We start from the raw sequence: 20,776 nt of genomic DNA, 5'->3' as shown, positions 1-20,776 counted from the left end.
TATCTCTATCGACCACAACAGGTTACCTTTGCTTCTTCTGCTGTTGGAAAAAATCAGCAAAAGAACGAAGTGGAGAGCATAGTGTATGTGTGAAATTTTTATTTAGCTTACTTAATATTAATAACTGGACAGTACTTAAATGTTAATTTAATACTCTTTCATTTAAAATGAATACTACGAAAAAGAGGAAAACATATCATTTTCATCAAGAACGGGAATTAGAATACTTTTTTGTAATGATAAAAGAAAAATGTTGCTGTTTGATTTGCAATGCTTTCGTCTGTGGCTATACCCAAAAAAGTAAATTTAGAAAGCCGCTTCAATGCACTCCATGGTAAATACCAATCAGATTTTCTGCCTAATAGTGACCTTAGAAAAAATAAATCAAAATAACTTAAATCTAAATTATTTGTGCAACAAAATTTCTTCATGACACCTAATTTGCAATCTAAAGAAGTAACTGTAGCATCATTTAAAGTGAGTCATCTTGGAAGAAAATGCAAATAATTTTCTGAGTCAATTCGTCAAAGATGCATTTTTAGAAATAACAGATTCTCTTTTTGAAAATTTTAAGAACAAAAATGAAATTAGAAGTGCTTATCAAGATCTGCAATTATCTCGAAATACTGTGATTAGCATTACTAGAGGCATATGATGCAAGAAAGCAAGCTTATGCAGCATCAGCCAAAAAAAAAAAAAAAACTTCCACTTCACCCCTCCGTTCGTTCGAAATACCTGTCCAGCTGAGCCTTAAATTTATTTAGGCTAACAACTTCCACAACAAGGGATGGAAGTCTGTTCCACCAACCAACTACCCGCTAGCTAAAGGCAAATTTCCGTACATCTATCCTACATCTGTCTTTCCTCAATTTGAATTTATGCCCTCTCAGGTGATTATTCTGAGCAAGAGGAGGAATCCCATCAGAATTGAGCATGCTCAAACCATTCAAGGCTTCATACACCTCTATCAGATCACCTCGCTGGTGCCAAGCCTCCAGACACTGTAATTTGCAAAACTTAAGCCTTTCTTCATAAGAGCAACCCTTTGTTCCATTTACTAATCTTGTTGCCCTTCTCTGTACTCATTCCAGCAGCTCTTGAAATGAGTCCTCCAGACCTGTATACAGTACTCAAGGTGTGGCCTGACCATTGCTTTATACGAGGGAATAATCACCTCCTCAATCCCTGCTAGAAAAATTCCTGTATATCATTGACAAGGCACCATGAGCTACTCTTGCACCCGTCTGCACTGCTCAGAGAACTTCATATCTGCCTACACAATAACCCACAGGTCCTTTTCGTTCTCCACCACTGTCAGTGTAATACCATAGAGTTGATACGTTGCTCTGGGGTTGCTGTTTCTCATATGTAGTACTTTACATTTGTCAATGTTAAACTTCATTCGCCGCCTGTAGCAGATATAAGCTAGTCTGTAATCAGGTCACAAAGGAGGTTCGGCAGGCAAAGGCGGATTACGAGAAATCTTTGGCAAAAGATGCTAAGAAAAACAGCAAGGATTTCTTTACTTATATAAACTCTAAAAGGAAGGGAATGAATATGATTGGTCCACTTGACATCGATGCTTTGACTGTTGATGATCCTGCTCAGATAGCAAACAAACTGAATGAGTATTTTGCATCTACATTCACACGTGAGGAATTATTACAGTTTGAAAATGGAAGAAGGTTATCAAATTGTAGCAGTGTGCTTAATGATTTTGTAATAACTGAGAGCAAAGTGGAGGAGAAATTGTTGAAGTTAAACATAAGAAAGGCACCTGGGGTGGATGGGATCTATCCAGTTATATTAAAGGAGGCGGCAAAGCAACTAAGCAAACCCTTAGCCATAATTATGAGAGCATCCTTGGATTCAGGGGAGGTTCCCACGGACTGGAGATGTGCAAATGTATCCCCAATTCACAAAGGAGGTTCGAAGGGTGACACGAGTAATTACTGACCAGTTAGTTTAACTTCTGTTCCAGGTAAAATAATGGAGTCACTGGTTAAAGATGCATTGCAGGATCATCTAGACAAGACTGCAGCAATAATTCAGACACAGCATGTGTTTGTTAAGGGAAAGTCTTGTCTGACAAATTTGATTGGTTATTATGATGTGGTCACAAAGGAACTGGATGCAAAAAATAATTTTGATATCATATACATGGATTTCAGGAAAGCTTTTGACACTGTTGCGCATGGAAGACTACTGTACAAATTGGAGCAGAATGGTATTAAGGGTAAGTTGCTACAATGGATAAAAGGATGGTTAAGTGGGAGAAGACAGAGGGTGGTAATCAATGGGTGCTGCTCTTCGTGGACTAATGTTATTAGTGGAGTCCCACAGGGTTCGGTGTTGGGTCCACTGTTGTTTTGTATATTTATCAATGATATTGATGAAGTATATCAAGCTTAATGTCGAAGTTTGCAGATGACACGAAGGTTGGCAGGGTTGTTAATGACAGTCATGGCAGTGTGCTACTGCAACAGGATCTTGATAATTTGGGCAGATGGGCTAAGAAGTGGCAACTGAAGTTTAACCTTGACAAATGCAAAGTACTGCATATGGGTAGAAGTAACCCCAGAGAAACGTACCAACTGTGTGGTACTACACTTAAGGTGGTAGAAAATGAAAAAGACCTGGGAATAATTGTGCAGTCAGATATGAAGTTTTCTGAGCAATGCAGACAGGCTGCTAGGGCAGGTCACGGGGTTTTGTCAATGATATATAGGAATTTTGCTAGCAGGGAAAAGGAGGTGATTGTCCCTCTGTATAAGGCAATGGTCAGGCCACGCCTTGAGTACTGCGTACAGGTCTGGAGGCCTCATTTTAGGAAGGATGTAGATTTGCTTGAGCGTGTACAGAGAAGAGCAACACGATTGGTGAGGGGAATGAAGGGATCCTCTTACCAAGAGAGGCTTAAGTTCTGCAAATTGCAGTGGCTGGAGACTAGGCACCTGCGCGGTGATCTGATTGAGGTCTATAAGGCCTTGAATGGGTTGAGCACACTGAATTCTGATGGGATCCTCCCACTTGTTCAGAATACGAACCTACGGGGACATAAGTTCAAATTAAGAAAGGATAGATGTAGAATAGATGTGCGGAAATTTGCCTTTAGCCAGCGGTTGGTTAATTGCTGGAACAAACTTCATCTGTCGTTGTGGAAGTTGATAGGTTAAATAAATTTAAGGAGGAACTGGACAGGCATTTGGAGGGTATGGTGTGATTTTTTTTTTTTATTTTTTTTTTTATTTTATTTTATTTTATTTATTTATTTTTTTTTTTCGGCTGATGCTGCATAAGCTCCTACACTTGCTTTCTTGCATCAAGTGCCACTACTACTACTACCTCTCAGCCCATCTGCTCAACCTTTCCAGATCCTGTTTCAGCAGTGTAATGTCAGTAGTGTTCTTAACAACCCTGCCAACCTTTGTATTGTCTGCAAACTTGGACATTAAGCTTGATATACCATCATCAATATTACTTGTGTCAGCCTTTGATCCTCCTTTGTGAATTGGGGTCACATTTGCGCATCTCCAGTCTATGGTACCTCCCTCGAGTCGAAGGAAACTCTCATAATTCTGGCTAAGGGTTTGCTTACTTCCTTTGCTGCCTCCTTTAATATAACTGATTAGATCCCATCCACCCCAGGTGCCTTTCTTGTGTTTATCTTCAACAATTTCTCCTCCACTTTACTCTCAGTTATTACAAGATTAATTAGCTTACTGCCAGAGTTGAATACACCTCTGGCATTCCCCTTTCTGAATAACTCTTCCTGTGTTTATGCCGATGCAAAATATTCATTTAGTTTGTTAGCTCCTGAACAGGATGATCAACAGTTGAACCATCGATATCAAGTGGACCAATCTGATTCATCCCCTTTCTTCTAGAGTTTACATAAGTAAAGAATCTTTGCTGTTTTTCTTTGCATCCTTTGCGAAAGATTTCTCGTGATCTGCCTTTGCCTGCCTAACCTCCTTTGTAACTTGGTTGCAGATCAACTTATATCTATCATAGGCTTCTGTGTCAACCTTTAATTTATATATATCCCATGCATTTTTCTTTTCCACATATCTCATTAGTTCCTCTGACATTCATTTAAGCCTAAACCTTGAACAATATTTCTTAGTTGGTATGTAAAGCCTGGTAGCGTCTAAGATTAATTCTTTGAATGCTTCCCATTTTGAATTTGTTGTTGGTAACATCATCATTTGGTCTCTCCATATAGAATTTAAATACTGTCTCAGACCTCTATACTCACCTTTGCGAAAGTAAAAACCCTTTCGTTTACTCTTGATTGTAGTCACCTCTTTTAGTAAATCCCACTTCAGCACACTGTGATCACTGCCATCTAGTGGTTCTTTTATCAGCAGATTCTTAATGCTTGAAGAATCACTACTGATAATGAGATCAAGAGTATTACTCCGTCTAGTTGCGTCCCGAACATGATGATATAGAAAACAGTCATCCGATATATCCACAAAAGCCTTGCTAGTGTGTGGTGAGTGACCAACCCACAAATTCCAGTCAGTATTCGGGAAATTAAAATTTCCCATTATCAGACTCTCTGATTTACTGGCCCACCTATTACCCTCTACAGTTTTTATTTTACTCATCAGAGTCATCACGCCTATAACACACTTGAACTGTCAATTTAGGCATAAGCACTGGGAAAGGAAAAATGTGTGTAGTGTGTGTTATAGGCCTAATGAAGTTGGTGAGTATAATGAGCAGTTGTGAAGTGAAATAGAGTTTGCCAGTAAATCAGTGTGTCTTATAATGGGGGATTTTAATTTCCCTGAGAATGACTGGCATTTGTCAGTTGGTCACTCACACGCTAGCAAGGCATTTTTGGATTTGTTTAATGATTCTTTTCTAGAGCAGCATATTTGGGAGAAAACAAGAGGGAGTAATACTCTTTATCAGATTATCAGTAGTGATCCTTCATGCATTAAGAATCTGCAGATAGAGGAAAAACTAGATAGCTGTGATTACAGTGTGCTGAAGTGGGATTTAATCAAAGAGGTAACTACCATCAGGGGTAAAAGGAAGGGTTTTTGCTTTCGTAAAGGTGACTAAGGTGGTCTGAGACAGTTTTTAAATTCTACATGATGGGACCAACTGATGATGTTACCAACAGCAAATTCAAAATGGGAAGCTTCAAAGAATTGATCTTGGCAGCTTCTAGGCTTTTCACCACCTAAGAAATATTGTTCAAGATTTACGCCTAAATGGATGTCAGATTAACTAATCAGACATGTGGGAGAGAAGAAAAAAGCAAGGGATACATATAAATTAACAGGTGACACGGAAGCCTATGGAAGATACAAGCTGGTCTGTAACCAAGTCATAAAGAAGGTTAGGCAGTGAAAGCCTTATTATAAGAATTATTTGGCAAAGGATGTAAATGGAAACTGCAAAGAATTCTTTTCTTATGTAAACTCTGGAACAAAGGCGATGAATCAGATTGGTCCTCTTGATATCGATGGTTCAACTGTTGATGATCCTGCTCAGGTAGCTAACAAACTAAATGAATATTTTGCATCTACATTAAAAAATGAGTAGTTCTTCAGGGAGGGGAATGTCAGAAGTCTCTTATACTCTGACAGTAAGCTAGATAATCTTGGAATAACTGAGAGTAAAGTGGAGGAGAAATTGTTGAAGATAAACTTCAGAAAGGCACCTAGGTGGATGGCTATCTAGTTATAATAAAGGAGACAGAAAAGGAAGTAAGCAAACCCTTAGCTATAATTATGAGAGTTTCCTTGGACTCAGGCGAGTTACGTGGACTGGAGATGTGCATATGTGACCCAATCCACAAAGGAGGATCAAAGGGAGACACAGGTAATTACAGTCCTGTTAGTTTAGCTTCTGTTCCAGGGAAATTAATGGAGGCACTGGTTAAAGAAGCATTGAAGAATCATGTAGACAAGGCTTCAGTTATAGCTCCGACACAGCATGGGTTTGTTAAGGCAAAGTCTTGTCAGACCAATTTGATTGGATACTATGATGTAGTCAGAAAGCATTAGCATTAGCATTAGTAGAGGCATTTGATGCAAGAAAGCAAGCTTATGCAGCATCAGCCAAAAAAAAAAAAAAACCACTTCCACTTCACCCCTCTGTTCGTTCAAAATACCTGTCCAGCTGAGCCTTAAACTTATTTAGGCTATCAACCTCCACCACAAGGGATGGCAGTCTGTTCCACCAACCAACCACCCGCTGGCTAAAGGCAGATTTCCGCACGTCTATCCTACATCTGTCTTTCCTCAATTTGAATTTATGCCCTCTCAGGTGATTTTTCTGAGCTAGAGGAAGAATCCCATCAGCATTGAGCATGCTTAAACCATTCAAGGCTTTATACACCTCTATCAGATCACCTCGCTGGTGCCTAGTCTCCAGACACTGTAATTTGCAAAACTTAAGCCTTTCTTCGTAAGAGCACCCCTTTGTTCCATTCACTAATCTTGTTGCCCTTCTCTGTACTCGTTCCAGCAGCTCTACATCCTTCTTGAAATGAGGCCTCCAGACCTGTATACAGTACTCTAGGTGTGGCCTGACCATTGCCTTGTACAATGGAATAATCACCTCCTTATCCCTGCTGGAAAAATTCCTGTATATCATTGACAATACTCCATGAGCTACTCTTGCAGCCCATCTGCACTGCTCAGAGAACTTCATATCTGCCTGCACAATCACCCCCCAAGTCCCTTTCATTCTCTACCACTGTCAGTGTAGTACCACAGAGTTGATACGTTGCTCTGGGGTTGCTTTTTCCCATTTGTAGTACTTTACATTTGTCAATGTTAAACTTCATTTGCCACCTCTCAGCCCATCTGCTCAACCTTTCCAGATCCTGTTGCAGCAGCATAGTGTCAGTAGTGTCCTTGACAACCCTGCCAACCTTTGTATCATCTGCAAACTTGGACATTAAGCTTGATATACCATCATCAATATCATTTATAAATACAGAAAACAATAATGGACCCAACACTGAGCCCTGAGGGACTCCACTAATAACATTAGTCCACGATGAGCAGTGTCCATTGATTACCACTCTCTGTCTTCTCCCCCTCAACCACCCCTTTATCCATAGCAGCAATTTGCCTCCAATGTCACACTGCTCCAATTTGTGTAGCAGTCTTCCATGTGCAACAGTATCAAAAGCCTTTCTAAGATCCAAGTATATAATATCAAAGTTATTCCCTGCATCCAGTTCTTTTGTGACTGCATCATAGTATCCAATCAAGTTGGTCAGGCAAGACTTCCCCTTAACAAAACCATGCTGTGTCTGAGCTATAACTGAAGTCTTGTCTAAATGATCCTGCAGTGCTTCTTTAACCAGTGCCTCCATTAATTTTCCTGGAACAGAAGTTAAGCTCACAGGTCTATAATTACTTGTGTCAGCCTTTGATCCTCCTTTGTGAATTGGGTTCACATTTGCACATTTCCAGTCTATAGGTACCTCCCCTGAGTCCAAGGAAGCTCTCATAATTATGGCTAAGGGTTTGCTTACTTCCTTTGCTGCCTCCTTTAATATAACTGGATAGATCCCATCCACCCCGGGTGCCTTTCTTGTGTTTATCTTCAATAGTTTCTCCTCCACTTTACTCCCAGTTATTTCAAGATTCTGTAGCTTACTGCTAGAGTTGAATACACCTCTGGCATTCCCCTTGCTGAATAACTCCTCATGTGTGAATGTCGATGCAAAATATTCATTTAGTTTGTTAGCTACCTTAGCAGGATCATCAACAGTTGACCCATCAATATCAAGTGGACCAATCTGATTCATCCCCTTCCTTCTAGAGTTTACATAAGTAAAGAACTCTTTGCTGTTTTTCTTTGCATCCCTTGCCAAGGATTTCTCGTAATCTGCCTTCGCCTGCCTAACCTCCTTTGTAACTTGGTTGCATATCAACTTGTATCTATCATAGGCTTCTGTGTCATGTGTTAATTTGTAAGTATCCCATGCATTTTTCTTCTCTGCCATATGCCTCATTAGTTCATCTGACATCCATTTTGGCCTAAACCTTGAACAATATTTCTTAGTTGGTATGTAAAGCCTAGTAGCTTCCAAGATCAGTTCTTTGAATGCTTCCCATTTTGAATTTGCTGTTGGTAACATCATCAGTTGGTCCCACTGTATAGAATTTAAATACTGTCTCAGTCCATCGTAGTCGCCTTTACGGAAGCAATAACCCTTCCCTTTACCCCTAATGGTAGTTACCTCTTTCAGTAAATCCCACTTCAGCACACTGTGATCACTGCCACCTAGTGGTTCATTTATCTGCAGATTCTTAATGCATGAAGAATCACTGCTGATAATCAAATCAAGAGTATTACTCCCTCTAGTTGCCTCCCGAACATGCTGATGTAGAAAACAATCATCCAATAAATCCACAAAAGCCCTGCTAGTGTGTGAGTAACCAGCCCCCAAATTCCAGTCAATATCTGGGAAATTAAAATCTCCCATTATAAGACTCTCTGATTTACTGGCCCACTCTATTTCCCTGTACAGTTCCTTATTATACTCATCAGAGTCATTAGGCCTATAGCACACTCCTACTCTCAATTTTGATCTCCCAATGCTTATGTCACACCAAACTGACTCAACACTGCACTGTCCAGCGATGTCGACTGGCTTCACTTCCTTGGTTTTTATGTGTTTCTTAACTAATAGCATAACCCCTCCCCCTTTCCTATCCTGTCTATCCTTTCTGTAGACGTTGTCCTCCCCAAATTGCATTTCTGCATCCCTTATATCTGTGTGACACCACGTCTCTGATATCCCAACAATATCTGCCTTTGATGTTTTGAGCAATACCTCAAATTCATCAAATTTATTTACTAAACTCCTAGCATTGGTGTACACGCAAGTATACCTGCCCCTGTTTCTATTCTTAGCTACCCTAACACAACCCATGTGTTTACTTGTACCGCAATGGCCTCCCAGCAGTCTCTGAAATACCATGCATCTTGTTTTTCAGGCTTCTGCTCATTCTAATAGAAGCAGTGCAAGAATCTCTTTCAACTCTGCCAGTGGCTGCTGTCAATCTATTGGTCTTTGTCTCCCCCAAGCTAGCAGTTTTCCGACCCACCTAACACTGCCTCGATAGCATCAGCAAATATTCTTGCACCCTTTCTATTTAAGTGTATCCCATCCCTGTAGAAGCAATCTCTCCTGTTAACAAGTACAGTCCAGGCTGAAAAAAATTCTACCCCTTGAGCCTTGCACAATCTTTCCAGGGCCGAATTGATCGACAAGGCTCTCATCATATACTCCCTCCTATCGTGTCTGGGCAGAATTGCAGACACTTTCAAATTCAACCCTAATTCTCGGCTTTTGTTCAACAGTGACCTGTACTTGTTAAGTAATTCTGCCGGTCTCCTACTCTTAATATTATTTGTGCCAACGTGTACAACTATATCACCTTTTGTGCCCTTAAAAGATGATATTAGCTCTACGTCATCAACAGTTGCCCCTGGCAGACATACCCTGGTCCTGTTCCACCTATCTTTTTTACAAAGCATGTTCCCCGTTTCCCTGACAATAGAGTCACCAACAACTACTAGTTCCTTCGGGACCAGTGCATTCTGCCTTGGGGGTTGTCTCTGTGTCACGCGATGCCCAAGTGCAAGCTCTGGCGTTGATGTGGGCAGCTGAGAGCTTGATCCAAAGGAACTGGATCCAAAGAATAATTTTTATATCCTATATTTGGATCTTAGAAAGGCTGTTGATACTGTTGCACATAGAAGACTGCTGCACAAATTGAAGCTGTATGCATTGGAGGCAAATTGCTGCTATGGAAAAAGGGATGGTTGGGTGGGGGAAGACAGAGAGTGGTTATCAATGGACACCGCTCTTCGTGGACTAACGTTATTGTGGAATCACCCAGTGTTGAGTGTTGGGTCCATTGTTGTTTTCTGTATTCATTGATATTATATTGATGATGGTATGTCAGGCTTAATTTCTAAATTTGCAGATGATACAAAAGTCGGCCTGGTTAATGATACTAATGACTGTACACTGTTGCAACAGGATCTAGAGAAGTTGAGTAGATGGGCTGAGAGGTGGTAGCTGAAGTTTAACATTAACAAATTTAGTGTACTGCATATGGGAAGCAGTAAACGCAGCGTAATGTATAAATGTGTATTACTACATTGACAGTGGTAGAGAGTGAAAAGGACCTTGGGGTAACTGTGTAGGCAGATATGAAATAGGCAGATATGGTGTTTTGTCAGTAATATAGAGGAATTGTTCTATCAGGGATAAGGCGCTGATTATCCCCCCTCTATATAGTAGCAAACAAACTACAAACTTCCATTTGTAGCTAACAAACTAAATGAATATTTTGCATCGACATTCACACATGAGGAGTTATTCAGCGTTGGGAATGCCAGAGGTGTATTCAACTCTGGCAGTAAGCTAGAGTATCTTGTAATAACTGAGAGTAAAGTGGAGGAGAAATTGTTGAAGATAAACACAAGAAAGGCACCTGGGGTAGATGGGATCTATCCAGTTATATCAAAGGAGACAGCAAAGGAAGTAAGCAAACCCTTAGCCATAATTATGAGAGCTTCCTTGGACTCAGGGGAGGTACCCATGGACTGGAGATGTGCAAATGTGACCCCAATTCACAAGGTAGGATCAAAGGCTGACACAAGTAATTATAGACCTGTGAGTTTAACTTCTGTTCTTGGAAAATTAATGGAGGCACTGGTTAAAGAAGCACTGCAGGATCATCTAGACAAGACTTCAGTTATAACTCGGACACAGCATGGTTTTGTTAAGGGGAAGTCTTTCCTGACCAATTTTATTGGATACTATGATGCAGTCACAAAAGAACTGGATGCAGGGAATAACTTTGATATTATATACTTGGATCTTAGAAAGGCTTTTGATACTATTGCACATGGAAGACTGCTGCACAAATTTGACCAGTGTGGCATTGGAAGCAAATTAAGGAAGTAAGTGGTAATCAATGGACTCTGTTCATCGTGGACTAATGTTATTAGTGGAATCCCTCAGGTTTCAGTATTGGGTCCATTATTGTTTTCTGTATTTATAAATGATATTGAAGATGGTATATCAAGCTTAATGTCCAAGTTTGCAGACGATACGAAGGTTGGCAGGGTTGTTAAGGACACTACTGATGCTATACTGCTGCAACAGGATCTGGAAAGGTTGAGCAGATGGGCTGAGAGGTGGCAAATGAAGTTTAACATTGACAAATGTAAGTACTACATATGGGAAACATCAACCCCAGAGCAATGTATCAACTCTGTGGTACTACACTGACAGTGGTAGAGAACGAAAGGGACTTGGGGGTGGTTGTGCAGGCAGATATGAAGTTCTCTGAGCAGTGCAGATGGGCTGCAAGGGTAGCTCATAGTGTATTGTCAATGATATATAGGAATTTTTCTAGCAGGGATAAGGAGGTGATTATTCCCTTGTATAAGGCGATGGTCAGGCCACACCTAGAGTACTGTATACAGGCTTGGAGGCCTCATTTCAAGAAGCATGTAGAGCTGCTGGAATGAGTACAGAGAAGGGCAACAAGATTATTGAATGGAACAAAGGGGTGCTCTTACGAAGAAAGGCTTAAGTTTTACAAATTACAGTGTCTGGAGATTAGGCACCGGCGAGGTGATCTGATAGAGGTGTATAAAGCCTTGAATGGTTTGAGCATGCCCAATTCTGATGGGATTCTTCCTCTTGCTCAGAATAATCACCTGAGAGGGCATAAATTCAAATTGAGGAAAGACAGATGTAGGATAGATGTGAGGAAATTTGCCTTTAGCCAACAGGTGGTTGGTTGGTGGAACAGACTTCCATCCCTTGTCATGGAAGTTGATAGCCTAAATAAGTTTAAGACTCAGCTGGACAGGTATTTCGAACGAACAGAGGGGTGAAGTGGAAGTGGTTATTTTTTATTTATTTATTTTTTTGGTTGATGCTGCATAAGCTTTCTTTCTTGCATCAAATGCCTATGCTAATGCTAACATGCTAATATGGCAATGGTCAGACCGCACCTTGATTACTGTATACAGGTCTGGAAGCCTCATTTTAAAAAGGATATAGTTGCTGTTGAAGAAGTACAGAGAAGGGCAACAAGATTAGTGAATGGAACCAAGGTTTGCTGTTACGAAGAAAGGCTTAAATTTTGCAAATTACACTGTCTGTGGACTAGGCTCCTGCGAGGTGATCTAATTGAGGTGGATAAAGCCTTGAATGGTTTGAGCATGCTCAGTGCTGATGGGACTTTTACTCCTGCTCATAATTGCCTGAGAGGGCATAAATCCAAATTGATGAAAGACAGATGTCTGAAGTTTGCATTTAGCCAACGGGTGGTTGATTGCTGGAACAAACTGCCATCTGTCATTGTAGAAGTTGATAGCTTAAATAGATTCAAGGCAGAACTAGACAAACATTTGAAACAAGTGGATGGGTGAAATTAGAAGTTTTTTTTTTTTTTTTTTGCTGGTGTTATATAAGCTTGGTTTCTTGCATCATCTGAATTTACTAATATTAACTGCTGTAACAGAAGAGATTGTTGGCAAAATTGAAGCATTGAACCTGGAAGATTGCAGCAGAGCTTGAAATTAGTGTAGAAACTCGCGTTATTGTAGAAGTTCCAATTAGAGCTCGAAATCTGTGGATAACATCATCGATTTAACAGTTTCATATGAGTAAAGTGTGTGTGTGCTAGATTGGTTCCCAGACTTCTCACCCCTTACTGGAAGAAGGAAAGGGTAAAATGTGCACTCAAAATGTTGTTTATGTGCTTGAAAACAAAAGTGGTTTTTTCCACAGCTAATTACCATGATGAAGAATTACATAATTTGTTTAGGGCAGTAGCCTCAGGTTACATAGAAGTTAACTAATGTCAAGTTACATAGAAGTTAACTAACTTCTTTGTAACCTGAGGTTATTGTCCTAAACGCAGTAGGTAATTCTTAATTACTGTACACCATCAGGCATCTCTCATATTCTGAAGTTATACTCGCAACCGGGTTTCATCCTTGCAACACCTGCCCACCCACCGACAAAGAGCCAATAAGCTCTGAAACAGTGCCATATGGGCAGTGGTTTTGCCGAGAATAAGTAACAGTAGTCTTCTTCATTGGTGAAGCATTGCTTATTCAAGGTAATGCAATATCATGTATCTCATTGAGAAGGTATTCACAATATGAGGAATACTTAAATGATGCCACTTTGTAACTACTTAGTAGTTGGCTATGTGTAGACATGATGCCATTGCGCAAACTTATATGTTGGCTAATTACTGTGGATGAAACTTGGATCCATTACTATGATCCCAAAACTAAAGAAATGAGGTTCAGAACCGGTGCAGAAGCTTCCAATATGCACGGAGCTCCTGGCCTGCTGCTGAAGTGGACGCCCTCTGACAGAACTATCGAAATGCAAGAAACGAATATACCGTCATGATACACCAGTGGAAACAGTGCTCCTGGGAGCACCTTGTTTCCACAACTGGAAATGATGACCACTGGGGATTTGTCTATGAACAAATAAAAGGGTTATCATGAACAAATTCCCCAGAGGTGGGGGGAGGTCACTCCTGCAACCAGGATACTGCAAGGAAATTACTCGAATACATGGCAAGAAACTACCAACAATATTCTTAACACCATGTTACAAATGTGAAAGCAATGGAAGCATGCAGAAACATCACCCTTCCAGAAAAGCAAAGGTGCAACCAAGTGCTGGCATGGTGATAGTGTCATTTTTTTTTTGATTAGCATGGTGTAATACTAATAGATTACCTTCAAAAGGGCTGTACTGTAATGGCGAAGTATTATTTCAACCTCTTCATAAAGCTGTGTGCTGCTATAAAAGAAAAAAGATGGGAAAGCTATCAGTAGGTGTCGCCTGCTCCATGATAATGCTCCTGTGCATTCTTCAAATGCTGCCGTGAGGTGTGTCCATGAGTGCGTGTTTGTAATATCGCTGCGTCCTGTTTATTCTCCCCAACCTTGTACTCGCAGATTTCTTCTCCTTTTCTACCCCGCAGTTCTTTCTTCGCTGGAAATCCTTTGTTGCTGATAATGAGGTGATTTTTGCTGCTGAGTCATGGTTTGACCCAGCAGCAGAAACCATCTCATCAGACAGTTAGAGGACTTCTGCAAAACTGGCCTGCTAAAGTATATTGAGGGTGGCATAAATGTGTCATTTTGTCTGGTGACTATGTTAATAAAGTGTATTACACGTCATTTGTTCCAACCATCCATCACTACTGTTTCTGGTTGAATACAAATCTTAAAAAAAATAAAATAAAATTAATAAAATTATTTTTTATTTAAAAGTGTATGTGGGCTATACAGTCGTAATTAAACTGAACAGCTATGTTTTGAGAATATAAAACTATAGGATTTTGTTAAGTATTTTATGAAGTTATAATCTTAGTAATTAGTCAAAGAAATTAATTAATGTTACCTCAAAATTAATGTTAATCACTGTAAATTAATTAATGTTAATCACTGTAAATTAATTAATGTTAATCACTGTAAATGAAAACGAATTCAATTAATTTTAAGAAAAAAAAATAGAATGTTCCTACAACATAATGCACTCTTACATTACCTAACTTGTAATGAAAGTATGTTATCAGATATTTAGACATTACTTAATAAGAAAATGTTCCATCAACATTACATTATTGTGTTTCATTGGTTCCCTGGAAAGTTTGGAACATCAGTCACTTTGAATCAAACACCACAGAAATTATTCATATAAATGCAAATATATTTTTCGTACTACTCTAGAATGAAAAGTCAGATTGAGGCCAAAATTTTTAACCTATGTTCTGTTGGTCCTTGGGAAAATTTTAAGTCCAGTTACTATTTCACAGCCCCCTCATCCTCGCCCCACAACGATTGACCTTAAACGAAAGTATCTTTTTGCATTCATTGGCAAGAAAAATGTGAATTGCTACCAAATTTTCAACATTTATTCTGTTGCCTCCTCAGGTAGTTTTAAGTGCAATTCCAATTTCATAGCATTCTCTTCCAAGTTCCCCCCACACACACACACACAGAAATATTACTATAAATTTGGAACAGTTACAATCCCTGATCCATTTCAGAATTTCAGTGCTTGCTTAGAATATTTTAGGAACCTTTAACACATTTTCAAAAGTGACAGGTTGACTTCTTATGTCATAAATCAGAATTTGCTAATTTGCTAATGTGCCTGAAATGTAATGTATCCTGTATATTAGCTAACTTGTTTATATTTAGCTTCAGCAATTTCTCTTCCATTTGTAATGTTTGCAAGTAATTCCTCTTTTAACATGATAAATTATATGAGTGAGGTGTAGTAATATAAAATGTTTATGGTTCTGCAAAATTTAAATTTCAAGGCAAAAAAAGTCCCAGTTGAAGAAGCTGGGGAGGGGGGGACTGATTTTTTTTCTGCTTTTTCTGAAAGGCAAAATTTCCTACTTTTTGAAAGTAAGTGGTGGCAGCTATGCTGATCACATCTTTACTCTTTCATCTACAGCCACACTTTTTTTCAATTTTAATTTGTCACCTTTGTGACATAAATTTGAATTGAAAAAAAGTATGGTTTCAGGATAGATGGGTAAAAATTTGCTTTTTGTTTTTTAGAGAATAGACAATTGTTGGAAAATGCTTCCAGCTGGTGTGAAATCAGATAGTTCGATTAAATTTAATGAAAGATTAGAAAAATTGTTAAAGAGGATGTGCAGAAGAGGTGGATAGTGTTCTTTTTTTTATTTTATTTTTTTGGTTGATGCTCTTTAACCTTGCTTTCTTGCAACATTTGCAACTACTAATACTAGCTGTGGTTTTAAGAAATTACTGTTTGCCATTTGCTGTAACTTGCGGTGGACAAACAAAAATGATATTTTTGTTAATGAAGTAGAAATTTAATCACCTAATGATTTGAAATAATTTCCACTGGTTACCTTTAAAGGTGTTTTTTTTTTTTTTAGACACTTCTAAGAAAGAAGTACAAAATGCAAAATTGAGATGTACATTTTATGTTCATCTTATAGAATCGCAAATTGATGCCAAAATTTGTGCTCAAGGAGATGGAAAGCTTATATATGGAGGAACAACGTTCTTCCATCAGTCAATTGATGGTAAACTTGGAAAGCCTTCCAGTAGCCAAGGGTGGTGCAGATGTAAAGTATGGTCTTCAAAAGTTGAAACGTTACAATCACAGGTAGGAAAGTTTTGTGTTTTGATATTAACTTATAATTTATTTCTTGAGTGAATACAGTTAACTCTCTTCATATTTGAATGTCTGTTCATCATATTAAAAATGAATTTAGTGTTTCTTAATGAGAATCACATTTAATAAGTTTTTTACATACATTTGAATCAGTTGTTAAAAGTATAAGTGAAAAAAAAAAAATTGGGACATAGAAATTATAATATCAAGTTTTAATGTTAGTGGTGGTATACATTTTTGAATAGTGTAAGTATTAAAAAAATTGTGTAAAATGTCTTAATTGTTGCTAAGAATGATTCTAGTTTAAATTTTCATATTAGTTTATTTTATTAAACCAATTTATTAAAATTATACTTTGTCCCTATAATAAGAGAGACTTTGTTAGAAGCACTTTTCAGTATCCATAATACCATTCAACTTTCAGGTGGAAACAGTTATGTAACTAACTTTCTTAAGTAAAGAAAGTACAGCATAAATAATCTTAACTTATCACTTGTTGCTAGGCGCCTCCGTAGCCAGGTGCGAAGGAGCAGCAGTGCATAGCACACGCTTCTTGATTAGACCGGGGTTCGAGCCTGTCACCACCAAATACAGAGAATGCGGAAAGGTCAGGGAATGACCATCGCATATCCCGGAGCAATATGGCCTTAGTTGCTAATGCTCCTAAAAAACCAAAAAAAACAAACTTGTTGCTATTAATTATAATGTATTAAAAAATAGTAAGTGAAGAGAACCAATGAATTGGGATAATGAAATGGGATGACCGTCGATGACATTGAATTTTCTCTCATTAAAGAGTATGTTTAAATATAGGGTGGGCATAAAATAATATCTCATGATGAAATTACATTTTAGACAAAGGATACTATTTTATAATTTGAGAAGTACATATTGCAAAACCTGTTTGGAGATTTAGCTCAGAGTTTGATATGAACACATGCATTTTCATTAGTTTAGCCTAGTTGGGAAACAGAATTGCTCACAGAGTTATTGAAGTCCTTTAAATTACTATTGAAAATAATTATTTCTTGAAACATAGTGTTTATAAACCATAAAATTTAGAAGTAAATTTGTAAATGATATAAGTATCAATAAAAATCTGTTTTGTTTTCCAATTCATGTAGTATAACAGTGTCTTAATATATATATTTATATAGAATAAAAATTAAATTGAATGCCAATAAAATGGCAAACCAGTGGAGTGAAAATAAACTAAAACATACTTGTAAAATGAAACAAAAAAAAGGGGTGAGGGGGTGAAGAGAAGGATATTGTAGAAGGAAACATTCATAAAATAATTTAGAAAATGCAAAAATATATAATATCAAATATTGACAAATATTTTGGAATATGCCAATTTACATGATATTTAGCGGTGCCCTCTGACTAGCACCTGGTCTAGAAATATCACTTAGAAATGAAACAAAAACCAACTTCAATACTGAACCAACTAAAATTATAAATAAAATGAAATAGACTGACCATTATGCCCCATCTCGATGGCAGAACACAAGGCAAATAATGGTCAGGGAATCACTGCATTTCAAACTTTAGACAAATGTATGCATACGCTAACCAATACACCGATTGATCCGCAGATGCAATGGATTTGAATAATGGTGGCCCTTATGTAGTGAAAAATCATAATATAAGAACCTAATACTCATATGGCAATGTGAGGCGCCTCCGTAGCCAGGTGGGAAGTAGTGCATAGCACACGCTTCTTGATTAGACCGGGGTTCGAGCCCGTCACCACCAAATACGGAAGATGCGGAAAGGTCAGGGAATGACCACCGCATATTCTGGAGCAATATGGCCTTAGTTGTTAATGCTCCTAAAAAAAAAAAAGCCAAATAACAAATAACAATAACCAAATACAGAGGATGCGGAAAGGTCAGGGAATGACCACCGCATATCCCGGAACAATATGGCCGGAACAACAGTACAGCTAATGCTCCTAAACCAAATAACAAATAACAATAACAAACATGGCAATGCCATGTGAGTACTAGGTTCTTCTGACAAAATCACTGTTAAGCTGGAATACATAACAGAAATTGGGCTATAGTTAGCTGTCAACTCAGTACTACCATGTAACTTAAATTGAAAAATTAAATGATTACAATAAGATGAAAATTAAGAAAATTATTTATGATAAAAGGAAAAATAATTAAATTAAAATTAGCATCGCAAACATCAGGGGCAGCACTAATGCATAATCTGCCGCATGTTGCTTGAAATTAGAAGAAAAATTAAATTGAATAGCAGTAGCATGGCAAATCAGTGTAGAGAAAATAAATTAAGCCATACTTGTAAAAATGAAACAAAAAAAGGAGGGGGAATGAAGTTGAGGGGTATTGCAGAAGGAAATATTCATAAAATAATTTATAAATAGCCAAAATATATAATATGAAATATCAACAAATATTTTCGAATATGCCAATTTACATTAAATTTTTCAATATGCCAATTTACATGAAATTTTTGAATATTTTTGATTCTTCTTATAATTTTTTAGTCATTTTATTTATATTTTTATGTTCTAATATATAATTGACAGTTTAATCTTATATTGTCAGCATTGAAGAAGATTGTAAGACAGCAAGTGAAATGAATGGTAATTGTAGATAATTAGTAACTGCAATTACCATATACAGTTTTGTACCACACTCAGAATGTGTTACGATATTACATATGAAAGGCCAATTGATTAGCATAATTGTGATACAACTGGAGACTACTACCCTTGACCATTCCATTAAACAAAATTCTCCACAGCAGAAAGCACTTCCCACATGGAGTTTGTTGTAAATGACTCCATTTCCAGGGAAACAGAAAATTTATTTTGTAAAAAGAAAGTGGAATAGGATTAGGGTATGTCTGCCAGAGGCAAAAGTTGATGATAGAGAGTAGCTACCTTTTAAGGCACAAAAGTTGATACTGTCATACATATTAGTACTAATGATATTAAGACTAGGTTTGAGGATTTATTTACAAGTACAGGGGAACATTGAAGAAAAGCCCCAAATTAGGATTAAATTTGAAAGCGTTAGCATTTCTGCCAAGACAGAATAGGTGCAAACTGACGTAGGTGGTAGATGACTTTTATCAACCAGTGAAATATCACCACTTTGCTTATTGGAGGCTTGAAGTGGTGAAACCCATGTTTAGTCTCTAGAGCAAAGTTTCCGGCATCCCCCTCCCCCCATACTTCTCCTTCAACCCATGCACGGTACTAAGTACTATAGGTTTTGATACCTTTCGTGTTTGGGGTTTTCATAAAAAAAAAAAAAAAATGATTGACAATCAGTTTGGACCTGGAGAGACCATATAAGGCTCATGGAGTAGAATTGTTTTCAGCTTGGCCTGTGCTTGTGAACAGGAAAGACTACTTTTTCAGGGATGGGATATACTTAAATGGAAGGCGTGTAAGAATATTTGCTGTTGCTCTCAAGGAAGTGTTAGATGGCTTGGAAAACTGCTGGTTCTGGAGAAATGGATACGCAGATTGATAGATTAATAGCAGCCACTGGCTGAGTTGAAAGTGATTCTTGCACTGCTTCCATTGGAATATTGCAGCAGACTGGAAAGCAAGGTGTTAGTTTAAAAACAGCAGTTGAATGAATAAACGAGTAAGATGAAAAGTTGGTTCTGTGAGTTTGAAGTTGGACAGTAAATGGATGTTGACTGGTGGCGGCACATGTTCGTACTGTTTTGACAGAGAGAGCAGGAATATAGATGCCACTTCGGAAGAACAGTGCCCGTGGAAGTACAGTAGAAACAGTATGTGTATGAGACAGAGAGTGGAGAGACTCTGTTAGAGATGAATCATTAATTAACCTAACTGCCCTCTTCTGAATGAAATCTAGAACCTGAGAGAGGTTTTGGAGGCACCACCCCAGATGTGGAAACCATATTCTATGGTAGGACAGGTTAGCGATTTTTACAGAGTGAATTGCTGTTTGGAAGAAAAGTTACACTGAGAGTGAAAGAGAACACCAAGTTTTTAGATGCAGAGGAAGCAATATTTGTAATGTGCTTGTACCAAGAGAGAGAGATTAGAAGTCAGGGTAATCCCCAAAAGAGATATATCATCTTGCCTAGAAATTGGAGTGTCACCAAAGATAAGTATAGGAGCTAAAGAATCCTTTTTGCGAGATATAAGACATGACTGAGTTTTAGAAGGATTGAAATCAACTAAATTGTCTTTGCCCCACTGGAGAATTACCTGGAGATCGGCATTTAAGGAATTGGTAGCAGATTTTTGAAAAGTTGATGCCGATGTGCTGTCATCGGCAAAACTATGGATAGTATATTAATGACCTTCCAGTCAATGGAAGAAGGTCATTAATATACAAGAGGAAAAGAGAGGGGGGGGAGCAACTGAACTTTGGGGGACACCAGCATTAGTGGAGAAGTTAGAAGACAGAGAGCCATCTACAATCACCCTCAGTGAGCATTCAGACAGAATATCACCTTTGGATTGACTGATGGAATCCATACTGGCGATCGTTAATCAGACGAAAGGTTTCTACATAGTTTTAGAGTTCGCGGTTAATTGAT

At 38.2% G+C, this 20,776-nt stretch overlaps 1 protein-coding gene across 4 annotated transcripts in view; it reads left to right on the top strand.

The window, feature by feature from the left end:
- The window catches only part of Cadps (calcium-dependent secretion activator 1), a 1,208,856-nt gene that overhangs the window by 83,505 nt on the left and 1,104,575 nt on the right, over nt 1-20,776 (top strand). For all 4 annotated transcript variants that reach the window (XM_090389907.1, XM_090389906.1, XM_090389908.1 and 1 more), the window contains exon 3: nt 16,035-16,204. In XM_090389907.1, the coding sequence (XP_090246033.1) occupies nt 16,035-16,204 (170 nt within the window). The remainder of the gene's footprint in view (nt 1-16,034; nt 16,205-20,776) is intronic.

This window comes from Mastigoproctus giganteus, chromosome 2 (genome assembly GCF_048544385.1).
Source record: "Mastigoproctus giganteus isolate SK-2022 chromosome 2, ASM4854438v1, whole genome shotgun sequence".
In the NCBI taxonomy this organism is placed as follows: domain Eukaryota; kingdom Metazoa; phylum Arthropoda; class Arachnida; order Uropygi; family Thelyphonidae; genus Mastigoproctus; species Mastigoproctus giganteus.
This window is presented reverse-complemented; position numbering and strand designations above follow the sequence as displayed.